This window comes from Scleropages formosus, chromosome 8, assembly GCF_900964775.1.
Source record: "Scleropages formosus chromosome 8, fSclFor1.1, whole genome shotgun sequence".
Lineage (NCBI taxonomy): Eukaryota > Metazoa > Chordata > Actinopteri > Osteoglossiformes > Osteoglossidae > Scleropages > Scleropages formosus.
The window spans coordinates 2,124,550-2,149,473 of NC_041813.1; the positions used below are offsets into that span (position 1 = coordinate 2,124,550).

The following is a 24,924-nucleotide window of genomic DNA, read 5'->3' on the forward strand; positions in this document are numbered from 1 at the left end:
TCAAATCACATCTCTTGCACATCTGCTTCTGATATCCTGACAGCTCCATACAGTTGAATCACATCAGCTGTCATGATCTTCATATTTCCTAGCAGACTCAGTTGTATAAACAGCAACTTGTGCAGCGTGTTGCATGTTGTGAAACACACTTTTGCCTTCTGTGAGCTGTACCTCGCTTTGGAGAAAAACGTGTGCGCGCGCAAGGGACAGCTGGTAGACTAGTGGTTAGAGCTGCTGCCTTTGTACCTAAAGTTCTCAGGTTCGATCCCCACCTCCAGCTGTAGTACTTTTGAGAAAGGTACTTACCCTAAATTGCTACAGTAAAATTACCCACCTGTATAAATGGGTAAATAATTGAAAGTAGCTTAACACTAAGGTGCTTCGGAGAAAAATGAATGTAAATGTAAAGCACTGACAATTTGCAAATAGTCTCGAGAGTTAAGAAAGGGAAAGGACGGGCTTTGACGGAAAGACGAGAGAGACGGAGACTCAACCCTTGGAATCTCTTTACTTCTGGAACACCCCCCCAGGGGCCTCCCTGGTGGCTAATGAAGCGGACAGAAACGCACCACGATTCAAAGCTGTTAAGTGAGGCCACCAGTTAATTAAAGCAGAGCGAGTGTCCCGGTTCGCACTGTGGAGTCCTTCAGGCCTGGCTGGACAGGGACAGCCTTCCCTAGTGGGCCTAGTGGGCCTGCGGGCAAAGTGATGGGAAGAAATACTGAAAGGAAGAACAAAAGAGGGGTGCGAGAAAGGAACGGGTATGAGATGACCTGAGAATTAGTCCAGAGGAGACCAACGGGTAAAAGCAGGACTGTTGTGCTCTCAGAATTCAGGATGAACAGAATTACTGCAACATCTGATGGTCCCTTTAATAAAGAAAATTCCACAGCAAACTGGTGAAATCCCCCCCCGCCAGGTAACGTTAAAGATGTAAATAAAATATAAAGAAAATCTAATAAATCACATATAAGCTGAAAACAGGGGAAAAAAAAAAAAAAAAAAATTAGGCTGATTAATCTGGTTGCTGTGATGTTACAGGTCTCTGCAGAACAGACCTCAGGCTTAAAATCAAAATGAAACACTTTTGTTAAACAACTTTGTTTGCGCAAGACATTAGATGTAAATTAGATTCAAGCTAAATGATAGTAAATGTAATCCTAAAGAAATCTCAAATCTCTTCCTGTTAATACACAGTTTATACTAAATGACCAGAAGGTGCTACAATTTCTGATAAATACAGCAACTCATTAATGCAGAAGTATCTTCTAAACCATGACAGTAGGTCAATTAGAGTCTACAGCTGTGTATCCATTATGATAGAATGGACTTTTTTCCTCCCCCCAAGTACAATAGTACATTTTAAATACACATGATACAGCTTGTAAGCATCGTGGAACAACAAACAAAACCAATTATTTATTTTATCAAACACCGTACAAGACTGCCTAGCGTCATGGAAACACTAACATTCAGTCCATTTTCAAGTAAAAGGATTATCTGAGTCGTCGCCATCTTTCATACCGGAACCGTGGCACAGTGCCGTAACTTCGAGTCTTTCCGTTAAGCCCAGAACCAGAGGACCTTTATGCACGAGGAGCATTGCAGACTTTGCAGTTCTCGCGTGACCCAAAACTCAATTTACAAATTGAAGCTGTTCATCGGACACAGAAATAACATGGCCAAACCTCGGAGACCGACGGGAAACTGGCCAAAGCGGTAAATTATCCACACTTGCAAAAACCAGCTGAAGCAGTAACTCCCCACGCCAGCTGAATGAATGGATGCATTAAGTGGATCGGCGGGTCCTAAAACACACACACACACACACACACACACACACACACACACACACACACACACACACACACACACAGCAGAGGTATGACTTCTCAGCGTCAGCCCATCAATGCTGGCAATCCGCAGAGGCAGTCCCCCCCCACCAACCTCACCAGGGGTCATAACGGGGTAAATGGCGAGAGAAGGACCGCACATGGAGCAATGCGCACATGTGCACGTCAGCCTGCCGGAGCAGCGGGGGGGCATTCGATTGCGCACATGGACAGATGGCACAGGCCAGCCTTGCCAGCGTTCACAGCACCTTGAGGAGAGCCCTCCTCGTTCCCCCATCCTCTCTGTGACATGCGGACCTTGGTTTTTTCCCCTATCGCTCGCAAAGGCCTTGGCTGGAACAACCATACACTGCACATAAAGGAAAAGCACAAAAGAACGCAGAGAGACATTGATGAGGGAGTTTTAGGTGTACAATTTTGCCTCGATGGAAATTTTTTTTGACACATTTATGCTTATGATAATGTTATGTGAATTCTAACACAGTCTGTACATAAATTAACACTGAGTTATAATCTGAATTTCTTACACATTTTTGTCTTACCCTGAATGTAAGTACTGTGACCAGGATGAGCCTGACAATGCGATTTGTTATGGATCAATCAAGTACAATAGTACATATTAAGTACGTGATGCAACATCCATTTCCCTGATTTTACTTCTTAGCAGTCTTCTCCAAGGACAAGAATTTCACCGATCGGTTCTACAGAGCGTTACGTGTGGTTACACGGGTTCGAAGAGGCCCTGACCATAGGAGTGCTCTGGGAGAGAGCAGGTACCACCTTCCTTTCGTCCCATTCACTTACTCATTTCTGCCATTCCTCTCCCTCTCATACATGTCCCCCCCCCCCCCAGTAACCATTCCCCATCATTCTTCAATCCACATCGGTCAGTCTCTCCACGGTGGTCCCCTCCCTCACGTACTCTTCGTCGCCTCTTCTCAGCTGTCGCACAAGAATGTGCGGAAAGTAACGCGAAGAAAGGAAATCCACTTACGCTCCTTGCCTGCAGCTGTGGAAACCACCTTCTCCCCCCCATGCAAAGCCAGCGCTGCAGATCCATGGCAACCGGGTCCCCGCAGACCCGAACAAGGGCTTCCCCACCTACCCTCACACGGACGGCTCATACCCGGCCCAACCTCGACGGCCGCTCGATGTCTTACTGGGGAACTTTAACAGAAAGGAACCAGCTGCACGCGCACAGAAGTCAACACTTAATGCGTTTAGCTCTTTAGAACATCACTTCCGGTACTTAATGAGCCATTCGCTGCCCTTTTCTGTAAAACCGGTGTCCCTCCTGCAGCGTGCGCAAAGAAGCATGGAAATTCCATCTTTCAGACAATCGGGACTGCGGGCAAAATTAACTGAGGTGGACGAAAGGTACTTTAACGAAAGTCTGCAGCAACATTTTTTTTTAAACCATGTTCTCCTGCGTTCATGGAAATGTAACATTCTTGTGTTTACCATTTTTACTTTGCGGACGTGGACTCTATAGACAGTCCCACTTCAACGTGTCTTACGCAACGCAATACAGTGTTCGAGCTCAACTGCATTTGCCTATTAATTAGTCATAATGAAGACAGGCACTCGTTCAAGATGAGCAACTTCAGAATTTTAATAATGCTCCACATGCAAAGTGTTCGCTCGGTACCGCAGCGATGTAAAAAGATGCCTATGAGCTGTCAGCACGCAATCTGCCCGCCGGTGTTTTCACAGCACAGGTTGGCCGATGCGGATGGCGATGGCAGGAAGAGCATGGGAGACAACAGCACGGTCAACGTGGCACGGCGGGGACCCCCGACAGGGATGCGCCGAAGGCTCGATAATGAAGAGATGCTACCAGAAGAGGTAGAGCTAACTGGAAGGGGCAGCTGGAAGCGATTAGACACCAGTCCGGCTACGTTGACCGCTACAGGCTGGACACCCAGGCCTACATTATGTGTGCACGCTCCAACTGCTACGGCGAGCATTTTAAAGAAACACTGACTTGATGGCTAATTAACAAAAAGAAGCCCTGAGCCAACAATCCAAATGACAAGGAGGGCTGTGGAACTGGCCCATTTCCGTCAGCGCCAAGACATGCGCGCATTCCTAACTGTTCTTAGCAGGCTCATACTTGTCTCGCTGTGCTCATGCAAGACCCACAAAATTTCGATGACCCCGAAGGTTTAGACAGCAGCAGAAAAAGACTCAGAATAATCAAAGGAGCCTAAAATGCCAACAGAGCGCATACTCATTAATAAATATTCATACTCGTTATGTGCCAACAGGCTTCACAGTGTGGCTAAGTCAACAACGATGTTATAAAAGCCCATTAAAACTGCTCTTTCACACACATTAGAAATACAGTGCGTATATCCACATTATTAGAGAGCTTATACCGTCCCTTAGCGCTCCCGTCTCCCTCTGAAACCTGGTCAAGCTGTCGCGACAGTTCACCGCTCGGTTTTAATAACGGTTTGCGAACCCTTATGCAATGCTCCATAGACGGGTTCCATTCACACAGACATTTTCCCTGGACTCAATTATGCTAAGATGCATCACAGCTGCTTTTTCTTATTCTGGGATTACTAACCAACTTCCTGTTCTCAGTAGATGGACATGGATAACATTATGCTACATGAAACTGCAACCTACCCTGTTCCATTCTCAAGGAGAGCTCTGCCGGGATTTGAGCTAATGTACAAGACTATATGCCCACAATACAGCGACCACCACCACCAGCCCACCTGTCTTACACAAAGGTAAAGGCAGTCGCAGCGGTATATTTTCCTGTGTTTCAGTCCCATTCAGAACCTAATGAATTCAGTTTAAAGCCCCGCATGCCATAACGACCATGTGCTTGAGACATGCAGTTGCTGTTAATGTGACACAAAGGTCACCTTATTCTCCAACGGTCCGGTTTCAGCCATCTTTCAGCAGCAACACTGGCACCAAAACCGGACACAAACACCAAGTATGATACCGTGGACACGGATTCCGAAGAAACAAACCAATTCTGAAGTCAGGGGATAGGTGAACCATTCTAATGTAGGTTCAATTCAGCCACAAGATCTCAAACACCTACCAGTCTATTCCAGCCACTGGCGTGTAGGAGTTCACACTCACAATGTTAAGGAAAGCGCCGTGATATCACAAACCTGTTACAGAACTCACAAACTACCCTTTAAATGTATGAATATAAAAATGATCCGTTAAACCAAAAGCAACGCTCGCTGTCAGGAGGTACGGCGCAGCGTGATGGAAAACAGCCTCTCAGGTCCAGCCCTGAACCCCAACAATGAAACCCCTACCGGGTGTGCTGCATGACTACCGTAAAGGTTGACAGCAGAATCCTCATCCCCTTCCAACTCAATGGCCAATGCCCCCTGTACACAGCAGCAGCAGGGAAGATGCTGGCATGTACCTCTGGCTCCCAGCTGTTATTCACACACCCCTACTGCTGAGGAGCCTCTCATCAACACTGCCTTGGCTTAACAACCTCCGGGAAAGAAATCTCAGATCAAGAACACAAACCAGTGACACCCTGGTTCAGGGATGAAATAACCAGTCAATATCAAGGAGGGTAAAGGAAAAACCATTTCTATATTCACAGGACCTTGTTTCACCTCAACCTCCGTTCACATTTTCCAAATACACAACTCCGTGGAGATCAGACCATCCTTCATTGCATACTACCAGCCTAACATGAATAAATGTTCGGTTTCTACCACCATTAACTGCAAAGACCAAAGGTAACAGGACATTACGGGATATTTGCCAGAAATCTGTGACTGCTGATATTGCAACTGCGTCTAATGTTACACTGCTAACATATTTTTTTCCCCCAAAGTGATTTACAATTTTACCCATTTAAACAAAGGGATTTCCCACTGGAACAGCCCTCCCACCACAGCAGGGTCCTCCTGAGAGGTGAACCGAAAACAGATTAAGTGTACGTCCTTAATCTTGTGCCGCTTGGGGAAAGGGTAGAAAACCCTTGTCTTGCGGAGCGGCAGGTCTTTTTACAGTTGAAAAAGTGGACCATGTGTCACCGGTACAAACCGGTAACAATAACTGATGGAATAAGGGGATTAAGGGCTTGACTTGATCAAGAAAAGGTAATCCCTAGCGCAGCCCAAAGTCCAGTCAAAGATGATAAGACTAAGGGTTAGTACAAATGCTGCATGATTGACACTTTCCCTCCATCTGAATTCTACTTCCCCTTGCACTTTGTACAGCTCACGGTGGGGACACCAAATCTTGGACTTGAAAGTCCAAGTCAGCCGCCCCACCTAAGCACAACGGTGCCAGGAGTGAGATCTGCTGCCATGGCATCCTGCACACAGTCATCACCTACAGTTTCCTCCACCTGCAGACACACCTATGCAGCTGACGCAACACCTCTACATGCACATTCCACATTTTTAATGGGTCAGCAGGTAGTGGAGTGCTTAGAGCTGTCCCCTTGCAATTAGAGGACCAGGACTTGATTCCAGGTAGAAGATCTGGATTCCCATCCCCTGCTGTATTTACCAAGGTACTCACCCTGAATTGCTTCAGTAAAAAATAACCAGGCCATGTGAATGGGTAAGAAAGTAGGGTAGTATTCACAACATCGGACTGTAAGGGACTGCAGAGGCAAGAGAACCGTTAAACCAATCCAAGACTCATACCCTTAGGCAGGGTACAAGGGCTCAGTACACATAATGAATAATATCCAGCTGTACAGATCGGTTACAACTGATGCAGAATTACTGCTCTCAATGCAGCGGAATCCAAAATCAATGATGTGTACAGGTCAGCTTTACCATCTCCCCAATCTCCTTGTCCCTTTCTTCAGACTAGTCCACGAGCGCATGTACCCACACACACACACAAAATATGTGACGCCGTATTGTTCACCTTAGGATGTGACGCCGGTGGAGCAATGACCTCGCAGTCCTTTTAATTAAACTTTCAAAGACAAGAGTCTATAACAGAAACACCCAGTGGTGGCAGAGCTCTTATTTTCTCAAGTAATTAACTGTCTCGTCCTCCCCAGAGTCAGGCGCCGCCCTAAGGACACTCCCAGCATGCTTTGCTCTGAAAAGTTGCATATGGGGGGGGGACGACTCCTTAATATAATCAGAGGAGGATGGGGAGGCAGTATTAGTACGATGTGAACTGCCATCGAGGACAAGGTTATGAGAGCAGGAGTTGCTTGAGAGCCGCTCCTTGTTCCGAGCTCAGGGTGACGTGTACCGTTCAGCCTCAACAGGGTACACAGCACAGTGCGGCGTGACAAACGGGCTCAACAAGTGCTCTGCTCTCCCTGCACAAGAACAGGGTCAATACTATAAGCAGCTCCCACACAATGAGGCCTTAATACTGCATGAAACTGTATCGGGTAACATCTCCCATGATTAATCACCAATAATGGGTTTTTTTTTTTTTTTTTTTGGCTTTCACTTTACTTAATGTGTGCATGACCCAGTGTGGAAAAGCATTCTGCATATTAAAAAATGCTAACGATTTATTTCCACCGTTCTAAAGTATTTTCCTAGTAAAGAATGCCTTTTTTGCAGCAAGCGGGTGCCTTGGAAAACAAAGTGTCCAGAGTCTAAAGAGACCGCTTACATTCACTTACTCTTCCGGCACACACGTGGCTCAGATAAGTCACCATGAGAACCCCGGCAGAGAAAGCAGCTTGCAGAGCACAAAAGCTGTGTTTTCAGATCCCTCGTAACCTGCACCTCAGCATCAAAGTGTGGTTCCAAAAGGTTAAATCAATTAACCTGGGAAATAGAAAGGAATAGTTTCTCAGAGGGCTGCGAAGAGAATGCGGTGCTGTTCTTCCTAAAGCTCCTAATGAGGAACAAGGGATGCCACACGATGCATGTGGCCTCATGGCCCTCGTACTGTATTCTCTGTAAAAATTAAGCAAAATTACTTTCAAGCTAGTCTTTTACACACATTTAACACAGTGTTATACACTGCACATTTTACCGTTTCGCTGAAGACATCAAGGATGGTTCACCTATGCCTAAATGTTTGAATCCATGGCTGGCACTGTGCATATCACTGATGCTTCAAGAGCTCCTGGGCATACGTTCAAATTCAGTTCAGTTTGTGCGGAGTTTGCATATTCTCCCGTGCGCGTGTGGGTTTTCAGGGTGCTCTCGTTTCCTCCCACAGACCAAAGACGTGTTTCAGGGGAACTGGTGACCAAATCGTTCACTGTACGAATGCGCGAGCGAACGTGTCCGATTGCCCTCTCACTGACTGGCATGGCATTCAGGGTGTACCCAGCCTTACCCTCCTCTGGGAGAAGCTCCAGACTGCCGTAACCCTGCACCGGACACACACTTAGTAACAATTAAGGGATGAAAAGGAGAAATGGTTCAATCCCTGAGTACAGAGTGCCTTATGTTTCAACTATGAGTCATACCTGCCATGTTCAAATAGATATTAACCTCAGGCAGTCATAATATTAAAAGGTGAAGTTTAATAATCAACCTTGAGCAACGCATTCAGAGCTTAGACAAAATTACACAACAATTTTCATCTATGATGATCGTTTCTTGATTATTAGCCCGGATTTTACTCAACATGAAAATTTACATAATAGGTTCAAAGCCATCTGTGATTACTATGATTAGTGTCTGCTAAATTAATTCAAAGTAATAGCTTTCACTCAATTACCACATTACCCTTGTCAATAAATAAAATTACTGCAGACATATGCTGTCAGGGACCCGACGTTAGGGTACCAGATGTTTTTCGTAGCATTGCTAGGGAACTTCTAGAGAATACGGTCTACTTTCAGTGCAGCGAGCAGCTCTCCGGATCATAAACAGAAATGTAGACTGCTAACTAGTCCTGACAAAGACCAGTTCTGGCAATCCTTTCAGGGCATCTCACCTGTCTGGGCATGTGGCTTTTTCCGAATATTTCTGTGGATTCACCAGCAGCCGTCACCAACATTACAGCGAACTCTGTTCAAACTCAAGACTTCTATAGGTCTCAATCATTCCTGTACTTCTAAAAGTATGTTTCAAAGGTTTTTCTCCTTCCATCTCCTCTGTTTGGTGTGTGTGCGCGTGTACACTGACTACTCCACCAAATCCCCCCCCCCCTTCCCTGTATGTTCCGAGAGCGTTTCCACCACCCCACTTCCCCTCGGGGTAAATGGATCCCCTGCTCTGTGAGAGCAGCAAGCTGCCTTGTTCTCCCAGACTCCCATTGGTCTGAGTCTAGGGTTGAGCTACCAGGTGGAGAGGAAGACCAGGAGCTGGCAGCAACTGACACAGTGACCCATCAGGGGGCAGATTGAGGGAGAGTAAGAGAAGAGGAGGGAAGAGACGGAGAGCGTTATGAAACAAGAGGAGGAAAGAGATTTGGGAGTGAAGTGCTTTTATAGAGCAATAACGACAACATTCTCACTCAGAATTGCAAGCTTAAAAGGGGGCTGCACCCAGTCTAGTGGTTAGTGCCATCACATCCAGGTTCAAATCCCTGCTCCCGCTGTAATATTCTTGAGCAAAGTACTTACTGTTAATTGCTTTGGTTTTATATAAAATTTAAAAAAAAAAAAAAAAAAAAACCCAGCTCTGTTAAAGGGAAAATAATAAGCAATTTAGTGCAGTTGACCTAAAATTGTAAGTCTCCTTTTGCCCAAAAGCATCAGCTAGGTGAATAAATGCCAAGGGAGAGAGGAAAAAGGGCGGATAGACAACTGCAACACACTGATGACAAAGGAACACGGTCACAGTGTCACAATCGGCATGCGGGAGACTCAGGGGGAGAGGATCTGCGGTATCGTGGAGGAGCAGCACTCAGTCCGCAGTCTTCTCAAGCAAGCGGCAAATAAGCTGAAGCCCTATAATGGATGTGTGACTGTAGCCCTACTACAGTAAGAGCAGGAGCGCTCACAAGAGCAACCGAGGACAGAGCAAACAAAAGGGAAGGGAATAACGAAGAGCACCGTCTCTCTCGCACGCGCCCACACACACAGGTTTCTGCGACGCAATCCTCATTACAACCCCTCCTACACCCGGCTCCTCCTCTCTCCACTGACAAAAAAACACATTCCTCAATTTCAGCTGGTTCATCTGGTCCTCTCACACACCCTGCCTTCCAGGCACGTCACGGTGGCACGGAGCTGGGAGGACAGGGGGAGCTGAGCCGAGCCGAGCCTCGACAGACACGTGCGCAGACTGGAGGTTTCCCCTGCGTCAGCGAGACAAGAAGGCTTATCCTCTGCAGGAAGTGAGCCTCCTCGTGTGTTTGGTGAGGGAGGGGTACAATGTGCTGAAGGACACACCTCCCTTGTGCTTTGTGCGCGCTGAAGGAAAACACACATTGAGAGGAACCTCCTCTCCAGTTTCACAACTATATAAATAGTATGTCCTTACAAGTCCCAACACAGTTACTGGCACGCAAGACGTTTCATTGTGAGTCCATCTTTCTACCCTTTAGAATGTCCTCTGAAACAGAGAGAGAGAGAGAGAGAAACCTGGACAGATTTAAACTATCCATACATCATGCTGAATCACTGTATGCACTTAAGAAGACTGGCCATGGACCGCCTGCAGGTAGTGGCAGAGAGGAGGGAAGAGGATGCTGGGGAAACTGGAGACCATCATGACCAGTTCTGCCCACCCCCTTCAAAGAGAACTGTACTGAAGTGCTTTTAGCCACCGGCTCATTCCACCACGGTGTGCCAGGAAGCGCTACTGCAGATATATTCTGCCAGCTGCCACCAGAAAATACAATGCTGCTCCCCCCGACACACCTCAAACCAGGACGGCTTTTCAGGCATTGCTAATTCCAGTTAATGGTAGACTACACCTACTCATTTATACAAGTATTATTTGACTTAAACTGCAACTATCTGTGCACCTTGTCATGAGCCTTCATTCTACGTGTGTTTGTGTAGCATCTACGTCTCCATCAGCTGCTGCATGCAATTGAATGCCCTCTTGGAGATCTATAAAATATTTATCTATGTAACAGGACAGATAGATAAATGTCCTACAGATGCAATGTTCATCCTCTCAATACAAGCCAATTCCCAATATGCAGAATACTTCCTGGGGAAGAACATTCATCTCGAGCTGATCTTAACATAACACATCCCAGTGCTGGCATATAGAGTGACTAAATATGTTGTGAAACTCCAAGCTGCTGAGACAAACTGACAATGCTCAGGCCTCAAAGGTTTTGACCAAAGGCCAGCAAAAACCCGCCGGGGAGTCGGGCTGCCACCCGGCACTGCCATATACAGGCAAAGGTTAAGGGAAGTCAGCAGTGACTATTTATAGTGAACAACGACAAGCCAGGAAACGCTGAGTAATGAACCCGCAAGAAAACAAACCTGGGCGATGGGGAGACCTGGGGATTTCGCGAGTCCCAAATGGATGATAAGAAGGACGGCTCCAGACATCTGGAGGAGTGGGGCGATACCCTGGCCCGAGCGTGCATCCGACACCAGGTGGAGGACGAGACGAAGCGAGACGCAAACAAGGTCACGACCGTCTTAGTCGGTCAACGTGCTCCTCGTGCCTTGACTGAAGGCCACTGAAACATCTCACCAAGGTGACGTACAGGACGTTGCCTTTCACAGAACAAATCCACAGCCCCACACGTACATCCAGCACTAAAAAGCTACTGTGAAGGGATTAACAAGGACGCCTCATTTCTCCCGTTTCCAACACTATACGCAACAATGTAACGGTCCAGGCAAACACATCCACTGCGGCCTGTTGAAGCCCCAGTGGAAACGCCACATACTGACCTGGGCTGGCATCGAGCGGGAGGGTGTGGCCACTGACCGCAAACCATGTGCTCTTCTCGCAGACTGTTGGGCGAGCGGGAAAGACAGCGGCTCCTGCAGGAAGAGCAGAAGGCAGATGTTTATTGCACAGGATTATAACTCAACCTCTGTATGTGAGAAGCACAGAGGCTCAAGTGGCTTCTACATTTGTGTCAAAGAATCATGGCATTTGGGTGGGGTACGTGGACCGGGCTGGTATGGAAACGTGCTTCAAAGATGTCACCGCTGGAACGAGCAAAGACGGCAACATCAGTCATGAGCTGGAACAGTAAGTTCAGAGATTCCTTGGCTCTTTCAGTTATAAAAATAGTAACACTAAAACAAACCAAACCACAAATAAGAGGGAGCACATTATTCCACTAGTCTACAGTAAGGCACCGCACAGCCGGAAATGAACAGCAGCATAATGGGGCAATATTATAGAAACATGGGGAAAGCTTTACTCTATTATTTTGTGAGCGTTGCACCTGTGAGCTGAGAAGTGGTCATTTTCTTTTACGTCTCATTGGATGGACTTGAAGAGCGTATGGGGGGGGGGGGGGGGGGGATCTTTCAACCTAAACAGTCAACACACTGCTGAGATCCAGCAGAGATCACAGCTAATAAAATTAGACTGGTCAGATGAATGGAGACAAACTCAGGTCCCTGCATGCCTGCTTGCCCTCCTTTCCCAGAACACTATGCACTGCTGCTGGGCTACAATATGAAAAATGTAGAAGAGCAAATCTTTCACCAAGATCAAGATCACCAAGTCCCACTGACTGAAGGAAGAGTAGCTTACGTAGCCCCACTAAGAGAAGTGTTTCAAATCTAAATCCCAAGTTCTTAGTCATCAGTGTCACAGCTCCAACTCTTCTCCCTTTCCCAGAATGCCTTTCACTGGGTGTTCCCCTGGTCTGTGAGGTGACATGGAGCAAGCATTCTAAGAATGAGGCCATGGGTGGAGGAGGGTACTCCATCATAACCATGTTGTACCCAAGCTCTTTCACAATTCTTCACCTTTATGGAAGAACAGCATCACCGAGTGCGTGAGCCACACTTAAATACCGACTCCGACTGCACGGTGCACATTAACCGATGCATCCGTTGAGACTCATACATGCCCATGGATGATGAAAGGGAGGCAGAGAAAAATGGCAACGTTAAAGAAGAGTGCAGTTACAGATGTGCCGGGTGCATCTACTCATTTCCTCAGCGAGACCATGGAAGCAGAGTCTCCAGTTGCACAGGCCAAGATCCTCTCTTCTGACATAGAAAGAGAAAATCTCGGCAACAGATCCACAATTCTACAGCTGGGCTGTACCGCATCAGCATTCCGACTTTCACACCGTACATAACCACGATTGATTATCACTTATATCTGCAGGGTGAAGAACGGGGATTCATTCGCAGAGGAGGGAACGATACACGTCAGACAGCTCGGCACCGCCGAGACCTTAAAACGAGTCCCTCCGGTTCTTGACAGCTACGACTTACTTAGGGCTTCTTAAAGAGCGCGCGCTTGTGTCTTTCATGCCGCAAAGCTTCTCAGCTGTTGGTTTGCTTCACCTGAATGACTCAGCTAGTACGGATAGAGAGAAATCCCTTTCAAGCATCACTACAGGGTCTGAAAAGAAGGTGGCTGATGGCCAGCCTCGTGGTTACATTCATCGACATTCTTGTCAAAGGACCTGGGTTCTGCTGCCACTGTAGGACCCCTGGCCCAAGGGGCGCTCTGAATCACCCCAGTACAAATTAGCCAGGTGTATATATAGGCAAATAAATGTCAGTAGTGTCACACACTAACAAAGCACCATAAGTCACTTTTGAGAAAAGCCACAGCTAGCCAAGTAAATAAAATAAAATCTCGGCACCCAGACTAAACGAACAACAAGAGAACTTCACCGTCCACCAGAGCCCCTCAGCGAGAACATAGAAAAGGTGTTTTCCTCTGGAATCCGACTGGTCTGGGGGAAGGTTCGCCAAAATCTGCCAAACCACAAAATTCGTCATTATCGTTCCTTGGCGTTTGGGGGCGGGGGGGCTGCTATCCTATATCAGTGATGGCTTTGGGAAACCAAGGCCTGACCTGTGTTACAGTACATCTCAGGTTACCTGCAGGTAACTTGCTGGGTCTGTTAGTCTGCTTCAACAAGCTCTGCAGGTGACCACGTTCTTCCCACTCCGCAAATCACAATGCACCATGGTAAAGCAATGTTATTCAAGCCCAGTCACGCACAGCTGTGCCAACCACACAGAAACAAAGACGCAACGGACGTCATAACAGCAACAAGGCTCATCTCACTTTGCTGCAACTCTCAGCTGATCAATCGTTGTGACTATTTCACTTGGAAAGGCCATGATCTAGTAGCGTAGCTGTAAATCTACTGCAAAACAGGATTATGAGGAAAAAGCCTTGTGGATCGTAACCATGCTGTGCGTTCATCATTAACAAAGTGACAGAGGGTGTCAGGGAGCAGCCTTGGCTTGCAACACTGAGGTTCCCATGGTCGGTTTAATAGCCAGCATAGTGGAGCAAGCTGCTTTTTCGCAACTGAGGGGTAAACGGACTGCCAACTACTGCCCAGAAATTAACAGAGTGCAACACCAAGTATCCATGTTATACACCACCATTCATGAACATTTTGGATGTTGCAGCTCATGTATTATCCCTTTAATAACACAGTTGGAAAAGTGGGGTCAACTGGGGAAGAGAGAAGCAAGTGAAGATTAAGACTTGAAAAAGGACTGAAGAGAAGACAAGATTTAAATTTTTCACCCTTTTCATAAACAATGTTACTGATCTGGTGAAGAAATTTAAGGAGAATCCTTATTTTAGAGAGATTCGTCTCAATAAGAAAACGAGATCTTGGGAAACTGAACGCTTGAGAACAGCTTCAACAGTGCGGTGTTCACACACACAGGTGTTAACACGCCGCAATCAATGAAATGTCCCACGGTGGCCACAGGAGGCTGAGCATTGAATCACTGATAAACAAACTGTACCTCTGCGGTAAACTGAGGCATAAAGACATATTGATTAGTAGATCAACACTGGACACTTGACCAGTCAAGGTCACAATGGGCAGAGCATGACCTGCAACCTCCTCGCTTGCACCGTGAGACTCACTCCACCGAGCCTTTAAGAACCTCTGTTCGGTTAGTTCCGTCCTATTGACGGTGTAACGAGAGAGGTCCATATCGTTGACGTTCCAGTGGCGGAAGGTGCCCACCTAGCACACCACCGAGACGAGGACCAAGAGTTCCAGAAGCCTTTCTCTGTGCCGAATTGGCACAGGACACGCGTCTGACTGCATCTTTGGGAAGATGGAGGAACTGCTTGTTTTTCTGTGTGTGTATATAATACACACACACACACACACACACACACACACACACACACACTGGAATTTGAGCGTCCTTGTGCAGAGCAGTTAGACTTACCTCCTTCAGGTATCATATCAGAACCCTTATTCTTGCAGAAAACTACATTTTCCATCAATATCTCATTTGTATAACAGATACTATGTATCTCAGCATATACTCTAAAAAGGTTTGTGTGTGTATGCAAGCAGATGACACCTGCCAGAGACAGGTGCATGTGAGTGTGTGTGACAGATTTGCAGCACTGGTACTTGAACAGGGTTCTCCCTGTGTCTGCGTGGGTTTCCTCTGGGTGCTCTGGTTTCCTCCCACAGTCCAAAGATATGCTGTTTAGGTTCCCCCATAGTGTGTGAGTGACAGTGTGTGTTCCACCGATGCATGGATGAGTGAGTGTAAGTCACCTTGGTGAATAAGGTGCATTGGCTGATACTACATAGAGTTCATTGGAAGTCGCTTTGGACGCAAGTGTCTGTTTAATGAAATATAAATGCAAATATAAATCAGTCCCTGAAAGGCACAGACAGATGGCAACTTCTTGCCTCCAAAGGGGCAACTAAATCAGAAGCTGGATCTGTAACAACATGACAACTACACGGTAAGTAGAGCAATGTATTCTCTGGTGGCTGATGATCTATACATGGAGACAGATTTATAGGCTTCACCTCCCTGACCCCTGAATTTACACTGACTGAGGGATCCAAGAGGCAGTGATTTGAAACTACTGAACTGGGACCCCAGGGCGCTTGGGAATTGGTCCCGAGGACAACACAAAGCATCAAACTTAAGCATCAGTCAAGGGACTTGCCTGTTTTGCTTTCACTGTCACTATCGTTACAGTTGCCTAGCAGCTGTTTTTAAAGTAACTGGCAACACTTTACACTGTGACAATTATAAACGTAAGCATTAATAACACAATCCAGGTTAACACTTTTACATTTATTCATTTAGCTGATGCTTTTCTCCAAAGTAATTTACAATTATTTACCCATTTAGACAGCTGGGTCATTGTTACTGCGATTGTTTCTGAGCATATGTACCTTATTCAAGGGTACTTCTGCTAGAGGTGGGATTTAAACCTTTAACCTTTACCTTTGGGGACTCTAACCACCATACTACCAGGTTCCCTTTCTCATGGGTACTACAGCAGGGACCCTCATGGCCCCATGTCTTGGCCACAAGTCTTCTTCCTTAAGCACAGAATCACCTATATCAGCCTGGACTCTGATCTATTCAATCAAACAGGCCAAAAAAAGAATTGGGCAAATCCACACGAGAAGAACAAGTAGGGCATCTGCAGAATTCCTGATGCCACATCTTTCCCAGGACACCAAAGCAAATGCAATGCAGACAGCAACTAAAGTGGGCTGGCTTTCCAGGAGCCACCCGGCCCTTCGTGAGCATCGGGCTAAACACGTATCTTCCAATGGATTACTGAGCACAACAAGTCACACAGGTGCTCATGGAGCGCTGCCCAGGTTTCAATCACTGAATCCCTGCCCCTTAACTCTTGCCAGTCCTCGATGAGACATGGGAATCGATTAGTAGGCATTAGCATCTGTTGAGTTGTTCACATATGAATAAATTACAGCTTAGGAAGAGAGAGCATCCAGTAGCCAAGGATTGCCTGCTCGCTGACATGTGAAAATAGTCTCATTAGCCATCCTCTGTCCCGGATGGGGTTCGGACAGAAACTGCACTCCTCCCAGCTATGGGACTAACGCAGGAAGATAAAGCAAGGCAGAGAGGAAGATAGCCCACAGCCACTGAGAGGGTGTCACCCATCATTCCTGAAGCTCTGCATTACACCACATTCTGAACATCCCTGTCTGGGACTCAGAACCCTTCTCCCTGCAGGTCCTTTGCGTGGCTAGCACACCTGAGCCCTGTGCCACCTTCACCATTGCTTTGATCTGCTCTTCTCACTCCTGCAGAGCGTTTCTCCTTCCCTGCAGCTGTCGGAGTCCTGTGGGGCTGCTCGCTACGAGGGAAGCCCAGCCCAAGATGGAAACAGGATAAATGCAGTTCTGGATAACAGGCTCCGTGGCCCTGGGGGGAAGCATGAGCTGTTTAGATTGGCGGGTGTATGGGGAGGGCAGAGCTGTTATTGCCAGGGAACACCTCTACTGCAACAAAGAAGCAGACCCATCAACATCCAGGGAGACAATTCCCTTCTTTCTACCTCTCTCACCTGGTCTTTTCCCATCTGCCCATTTCTATATGTGCTCCCTCCACACCACCCACCAGGTGCTCTTGCACCACTGCCCCAGAGGAGAGTGGAGAGGTGCTACCAATCTAACCCTTCCAACTGCATAGAAGGAGGAGGGAGAACAGTGCAAAATGAAATTTCCACCACATTAGGCAGGGTACTGTTACACAACGGCATGGCAAAGCCAGGGGGGCGGGGGTAGGGAATGTGGTGGCTGTGGGCAGGTGGTCAGAGAGAGGAGGTCTATAAGTGGAAAGAACACTAAAAGGAATGAGACTATGGGTCTTAACTACCCCGGCACCACAGACAATATTATACTAACTGCTCAGGTAAAGAACCACTGAACCATTACAGGAGCCTTACCCCACCTCATCCTCACCACAGAGGTTTAATCCATCACCTCCTACAGAGACGGGAGCTCTGCAAGGGTGGGTGGAGCCAAAAACAGGGGAGGAGTCACAGTACAACCTGGGGGCACCTGGTAGAGCAATAGTTAGCACTGCTGCCTGCGGACCCAAAGGTCGCAGGTTAAATTCCCACCTCTAGCTGTAGTACCCTTGAGCAAGGTACCTATCCTAAATTCTCCTGTAAACTTAACCAGCTGTATAAATGGGTAAATAGCTGTAAGAACCTTAACACTGCAAGTCGCTTTGGAGAAATCAATAAATGTAAATGCAACCTGTTCAGAGGAGATGAATGGCTGTGCTATGAGGAAACAGCAAGCACACTATGAGTGTAGTACTAGTACACCTATTTTCTTGATGTCTAAAGCCCAAGAAAAGACTTCCTCCTACACCAAGAAGAGCCTAAGTGGACAAAGCTGCAAGAACCCAACACGCACACGCTTTAGACATACCGCTATTCAGATTTAGGACTCTCATCGGCAAACATATTTAAAGATATTAATATCTTTGAATGTCTGCTGTAGAAGCGAGGCGTTCTCACAGTCTCAGACATTGCAAGCCATGTTTATCGCACTTGATACGAGAGCCTTTGTTTTCCTTTTCCAGCCATTTGTTCTCTTGCTTGTTCTCCCTGCAATGGACTTCAGGGTGGGAGGGGGAATGGAGGGAGAGCCAAGGAATGAAGGTAGGAAGAAAGACAAAAATTAACGGATGAGCCAGAGGATGTAAAGCTACAAGCCAAGATGAACATGACGGAAATACAGAAGGAAGGCAGACAGGAACCGTGTGAGCATACATGTAAAGTGCACTGAAAGGAACGTGCGCATCATGAACAAAGATGGAAAAGGACCGCGCTGTGGACGCGAGGAGGCGGTTGAGGGAGGAGGGGTGAGAAGCATGGACACGCAACAAGAGGAAAGACATGGGTGGGCACACGACGACACTGTTACGTAAATTGTTTCCCAATAAAAGAATGATTGGACCAGACACTATTTCAATAAACTGGTCAAATTAAGAAATAGGTGCACACACACACACACACACAAAAAAAAAAAAAAAACGGGCCACTACACCTGCATGGAGTAAAACGGAGATGAAGAAAACCATGGAACTCGATATAACTAGAAGCTGAAGACAAAACTTGTACGTAGACTATCAAGCTTTCCAGTAACCCTACAAAAACCCCTCTGCCGAAGCACACAGGGACACACAGCCAAAAACAGACAGAAACGGGGACGTACTGGAATTACCGAGACACGCACAGACTCCCCATCCCTTTGAGACCCGTTGCCCTCTTGACATGGACATAACTGTACTTGAAGGAGACCAGACAAGCCAGATGCAACCAATCCAAGGTCACCCAAACCCAAAACTCTCAAGCTCTTATTCAGGAACAAAAACGGACACTGAAGGCTAGATGCTCAGAAACGTCCACAAAGATGAATAGAGAAACTTCTACACTGGGTCTCCACACAATGTATCTGTGGAGGGGCCAGATCAGCACTCAGGTCCCAGTGTGTCGTCATGCCTTCAAGGAACAGATATGCTGGGCACTCTGCTCGGCAGCCTACAATAAAGCCATCAGAACAGCTGTCGCCTAACAGCTGTCCATCACACTGAAACATAAGCTTCACGCAAATGCTCTTTCTTCGCAAACAACCAGATATAAATGTTTCCCGGAGGCTTGATCTGAGAGAAGCGTTCTCTCTCATTCCAAGACGGAGAGCAGTGCGACGGGCTGAAACGCTTTCTGCGACAGCACCGGCAGGAATGCAGCAGCAAACAGGATGCGATAGGCCGCCTTTCACTTCTCCTTCTCAGGGGCCTACGAGGGCAATACAAAATAGGCACGGACTCAAAAACAACAAGCTCAGGGACAACCAGTGAACTCTCTATACCCCAGGGAGACCCAACACCCAAGAAGCCATTATATCCACTGCACAAGACGATGCGTTTTCAGTCCTCGGTCGCATACGGAATCAGCGTAGGAAGAGGAAAAGAAAAGACATAATAAGTCTGGTACAAGGAATTACTAATCCTACAACAAAACTAAAAAAAAATATTAAGTTAATGACAAAAAGCCTTACTGCTTACACACTTAAGAAACCGCGTGAAAAGGACATTTTACCTTTTTTGTTAAACCAACCTGTATTTTAGAGGATATGAAGCTGTAAGCTATATTCAGACAGACAATGGTGAAGGCTGGGGTAAAATAACCTTGTTTCAGAGGCCGGAAGGGGGGGAGAAGCTGGATAAATAACTGTAGTAGAAAACCAAATATAGACGAGTCCAGCACACGGGCCCCATAGGAGCGCGTACAATACTTATAACACTACGATGTTCATAGTTAATATGTAGAACCTGATGCCTGTGTGCTTGACCTCCTGTTACCCGAGTGAAGAACCCAAACACAGCAGACACACCAACAACCAATATGCTAATTGAAAAATTAATTAGGGTGACAAATAAAATAAGGCACAACAGGAACTCAGTAATGCTCTTGCGGGAACCTGTCAGACACACAGAGACCAGTGTGCTTCTGAAAAAGGAAGGTATACATGGTCCTGCTGCCACTGCAGTAAATCTCTTCTCCCCTGATGGAAAGCAAGTAATCATGTAGAAATTTATTCATATTCAACATTAAACATGTATTATTTCTGCCATTTGTTTTAACTGTTGGTGTATGTACGTTGGCAGGAACGTCACCTTAAAAGCTCTGTGCAGATGATGTTTTGTAAACTGCAAAGAAAACGGGCATTTACATTTCTTCCCTCTGAACTAAAATAAAACGGTTGTTCTTGATGTATACAATTAAACCAGCTAAACGCACACCTTACACAACCCCAAACGTCTATGATATGTGAAAGACAGAGAAAAAGGAGAAGAGAGCGTATTTTGTAAAAGAAAGGGCTTCCCAACATGTTACCACAGCAACTCCACCAACCCGCTCAGTTCTCCTCATCTCAGAAGGTCAGATAATTATGGATAAGGTGCCGAAACGGTGCACATGTCTCCATTAAGCATTTCATTATGAAAGAAATGGAGAGGAAGGCACTTTTCTGCCGAATTGTAGGTCGCTTTTGAGAACAGCATCTGCTAAACGACGACATGTCAATGTAAGACTAAGAGGAGATAAGGAGCGTAACAGCCCCTTGTCTGACCGCAAACTTCTGCTGAAAGCAGTTTGGCAGTTCTGTTCTTCTGAGTCATGGTGTGAATCAAGAGAGGGAACGCATGATGCCACAGTGGGGAACCCACACCACCGAGTGCACCCTATCCTGTTCCTTTGTCATACCACCGCCTCGCTCACAAAGGGAATCCCCCGGATGCCCTAGGTGACAGCAGGAGAGCAGGCTCACCATGGAGGCCCATGGGCTAGGCACTGTAATCATTCCTTGAGCTAACCCCCTGAGGCACTGGGACTGAGGGTGGGGGGCATTGTGTACCTCCTTCATATGTAAACTCACCGCACCAGGAGCTAAGCAGGCCGAACACCGCCAAGAAGTGGAAATCTACTCTTTCTCCCACGTGACTTTCACGGACTTGCACGGCAGAAACAGGAAAAGCAGTGCCCTGGCTTCGCTGGTGGTCCTTTGGCTGCTGAAAGAGCAGAGCCTCGAGATGTCTGGAACAGCAAGGTCTGCTCATAAGCCACAGAGCAGAAAATTTCAGTCACAAGAAAAACCGCGTGAGACTCGTAACTGAAGCTCGAAGCAGGACAGTCCTCCGCATGAAGTCATCGCTCCCACAGCCTTACCCCATCACTGGGCTGTCCCTCCTACTGCCTGGGGAATCCCATTACTCCACCAACCGCAAAGACAACACACAGAAAAACATGGCTGGGAACAATACCTCCAACAGAGAGAGAAATTACAATGTGGTAAAAAAGCTATTTCAGTCAGACAAACCCCATCGATTAACACCAACACCCTCACGCACATTCAAACACAGATACCCAGTTCAAATTCTCAGCTCCAGTGATGAGATCCAGTTTCCAACATTCACTACACTGCTGGCTGAGCTGAACCCAGAGCACATCATACCCACGATCACTACCTCAAGTCCCAACCATCAGAATATGGCCTTACTGTAAATTTATCTTCCTGCTCTCCATTTCCCAGAACATTTTTATTGCATGGTGTAGTATCCTCAATCTGTTGAACCTCTTACCCCCCAGGGCTCCAGGGAGCAGAACCTTGTAGAAATGTAACTTGATCATCTATGCTCTCACCATCTCCATTTACTAGAGGAAACTGCTACAAATCAAGAACAAAAACTTCTCAACATTTGCGGTGCTTACAATGCGTTCAACTAGTCTTCATGAAAGCTGCGTGTGCACGCGTGTAAAACAATTTCAGTCTGCTACTGACCTGCTCTTCAGTGCCCCATTGGTGAGACTCTACTTCTGAAGGCTCCAACAATATTGCTGTCCAGTTTCCACCTTTAATCCAATGCAGCAGTGTCCTACCCCAAAAGGGCCTTGAAACATATTGCAATTCTACCACAAGTCCATCAGAGCTTACCTTCTCACCTGTGACACCAACTGGTTAGCACTGTTGCAGCCCTACAATCCATTTCATTGTCCTCACTATGGGAATTCTTGTGCCAACCAAACCAGTCCGGAGTTGAGCATTGGATCATGTAAAGTTAGTCTCAGCGTTGGGTAACAGAAGAACACAACCGTCCAACTGCTTACCATAAAATGAATTTGAATGGATTAAAATTTTCAATCTTCCTCACTAATGGTTATGAATGAACACGAAAAATGCAGAAAAAAGGCATTCGTTGTGGGCTTGATCCACACTGCCTGAGAACAACAAACTCCTCTTGCATAAGAGGTTGAAACTGTTGGTGGATAAGTTCATGCACAAGACTCTACTTTCAGAAGTGTCCACTGAACCCACCCAGTGAGCAACCTTTAGGTGAAGGACAGAATCTGTGGCTTATATAACCATTTGATTCCTCCCTCTACACAACTTCAACAGCACAAACCTGGTAGACAGAACAGAAAGATTCTAGTCATTGTCTTTGCCACCACGTGAACTTTCATTTGCAGTGGTCTACAACTGCTGTGTACTATAGGGAGGTCAAGTCAAATGCCCCTCCGTTTTCACTTTGTAACCCCTTGCACTTAAATTAAAATTCCTTAGGTCATTCGGTAAGTGGAGAGGCGTAACACCTTGCCCGCATCATATGCGAGACTCTGGTTACAGCCTTCAAAACCATCAACAGGTCTGCTCCCTGATATCTACAAGGCCTGATCACTCACTATGCTCTAATCAGACTGCTACGCTCCTGCACCTCTGCCGTTTGGTGGTCCCATGCACAAGAGGTTCAGAATCAAAAGCACAAAGGTTTCCGGTGCTGGCTCCAATACATTGGAATGACCTCCCTCTCTCTCTCACTCACTCAGAACTGCTGAATCGCTCTCAACATTCAAGTGTGGGCTCAGAACTGGGGAGAAGTGGTTCTGAAACAAGCCAATCTCACGTTTGATAAACATGTACTATGTCATCTGTTTAACAATTTTTTTAAAAATCCTATACACAGCTACTCATGTATCGTATACCAGATCAAAGCGTGGTATGTAGAAAAACTGACTACACTCAAGAATCACACATCTGCATCTACAGCTCCCGTTGGCGTAATGCACTTTCGGCATCGTTCTCGGAGATGTACGTCGCTTTGGAGAAAAGCACCTGCTAAACGAATAAACGTAAATAAATGCATAGAGCTGCAAGGAGGCCATAACTTGTGGTTCTGTTCCATAGCGCTGTATCCCATGCTACAGAGCACACCAACGCATTCCCTGCCACTCGACAGCTCTATGATGCACAGCACTGTTTCTTTTCCAACTCAACACGATTTAACGGCAACTGGTATCGACGTAGTGAACGCACGCATTCAACGGACTGCAATACTGCTTATGAAGGAGGGACAATTAAAGCAATCAACTTATGTTCTGCTTGCGTGTTACATGACGTCCCATGGATTCAAAAGTTTGTGACTCCTCATATCCTCTCCTTTCTTGATACTACAGAGCAGCTGGTGGATAATTTGAAATTGCATATCAATCTGTAATTAATGCAGTAAAAATTAAGGCAGTAAGGCAGTTAAGGAAGCAACATGAGCACTGGCCAAATGCAGCAAATCAATCTCACTTTGTAATCATATTCACTTTCACCACTATATGCCTTTTTAAAAGACTTTGCTGCTGGTGGCTATGCAATAATTTGGTTGATCCCAAATGCCTTCCGAGGTCATTTTTAAGTCACAGAAAGGGGGGGGTGGGGTACAGTCATTGGGACCAGCTGCTGAAAGACCTCAATTCTGACTCAGGAGTCAGGGAGCATGAAGGTCACTAAAAAGTAAAATTAAGACATATTGTTACAGTAGGTAAATCTAAACAAACATCTAAAGATTAGTACCATGGTTACAGTAGGTACACTGGTCCTAATCTTCTTTAGATGTTTATCCTGCATTTCTTATCTTCTGAAGGAGGACACCAAAGCGCTCTTAGCACAGCTGGATGTCTCTCATATCCACTCTACGTGTGGACCTCACACTTTCGCTCCTTCTCCTGTCCCACTGCTTTTGGATGAATTAAATTTCCTAAACCGATTACACCAGCATCAGCTGACACTCAGCAACGGAAACGATAAACTCACGAGATACCCTAAAGCAAGCCGAAAAAGAGGGAGTCCACATTTACACATAACAATAAAACCCTGAAAGACTAAGAGAGCTTTTCTGAGACGGGCCAGCGCCGTAAAGATTTCTTCACACCAAGCTGGCAGCGCAGCCGAATGCTCTCTCAGGTGGGCGGGCGCGCATTTCTCTCTATTTCTGAGACGTTTGGACGTTGCTGCCTTGTACTTGGCATTGTGTAAAAAAAGCCAGTCCTGCCGAAGCATCCAGACTCCTTTGTGCCAGCCTGTACTCACTCTACTTACACCTCGCTCTTCACCCGTTTGTCTGCTGGCAAGATTTAGATGCACCGTAATGTCTTAATGGGGCCCTCTGGCAGTTTCTCGTGTTTGCTGCTTCTCGGGACATGCACCAAGTACATGACGCAAGTCTGCCTTTTTGAAACGTAACTGATGCAGTTTTTCCAGGTTTGATTTCAAACAAAGACACCAACACGCACGCTCACACGTATGTACACAGACACACACACGGCTAGCAGACATGCTGATAATTTGGCTGAACGTAATACGGAGCCTGACTTTCGGACTTGAAACGACATGACACAAAATTAACTCTTCGCGTAGTTCCTGAATACACAGTGCTTTATTTTACTACTCT

General features: G+C 46.5%; 1 protein-coding gene across 1 annotated transcript in view; it reads right to left on the bottom strand.

Annotated features, from left to right (window-relative positions):
* The window catches only part of mcu (mitochondrial calcium uniporter), a 48,394-nt gene that overhangs the window by 13,344 nt on the left and 10,126 nt on the right, over positions 1–24,924 (bottom strand). The window contains exon 2 of the mRNA XM_018738159.2: positions 11,608–11,700. Coding sequence (XP_018593675.1) covers positions 11,608–11,700 — 93 coding nt within the window. The remainder of the gene's footprint in view (positions 1–11,607; positions 11,701–24,924) is intronic.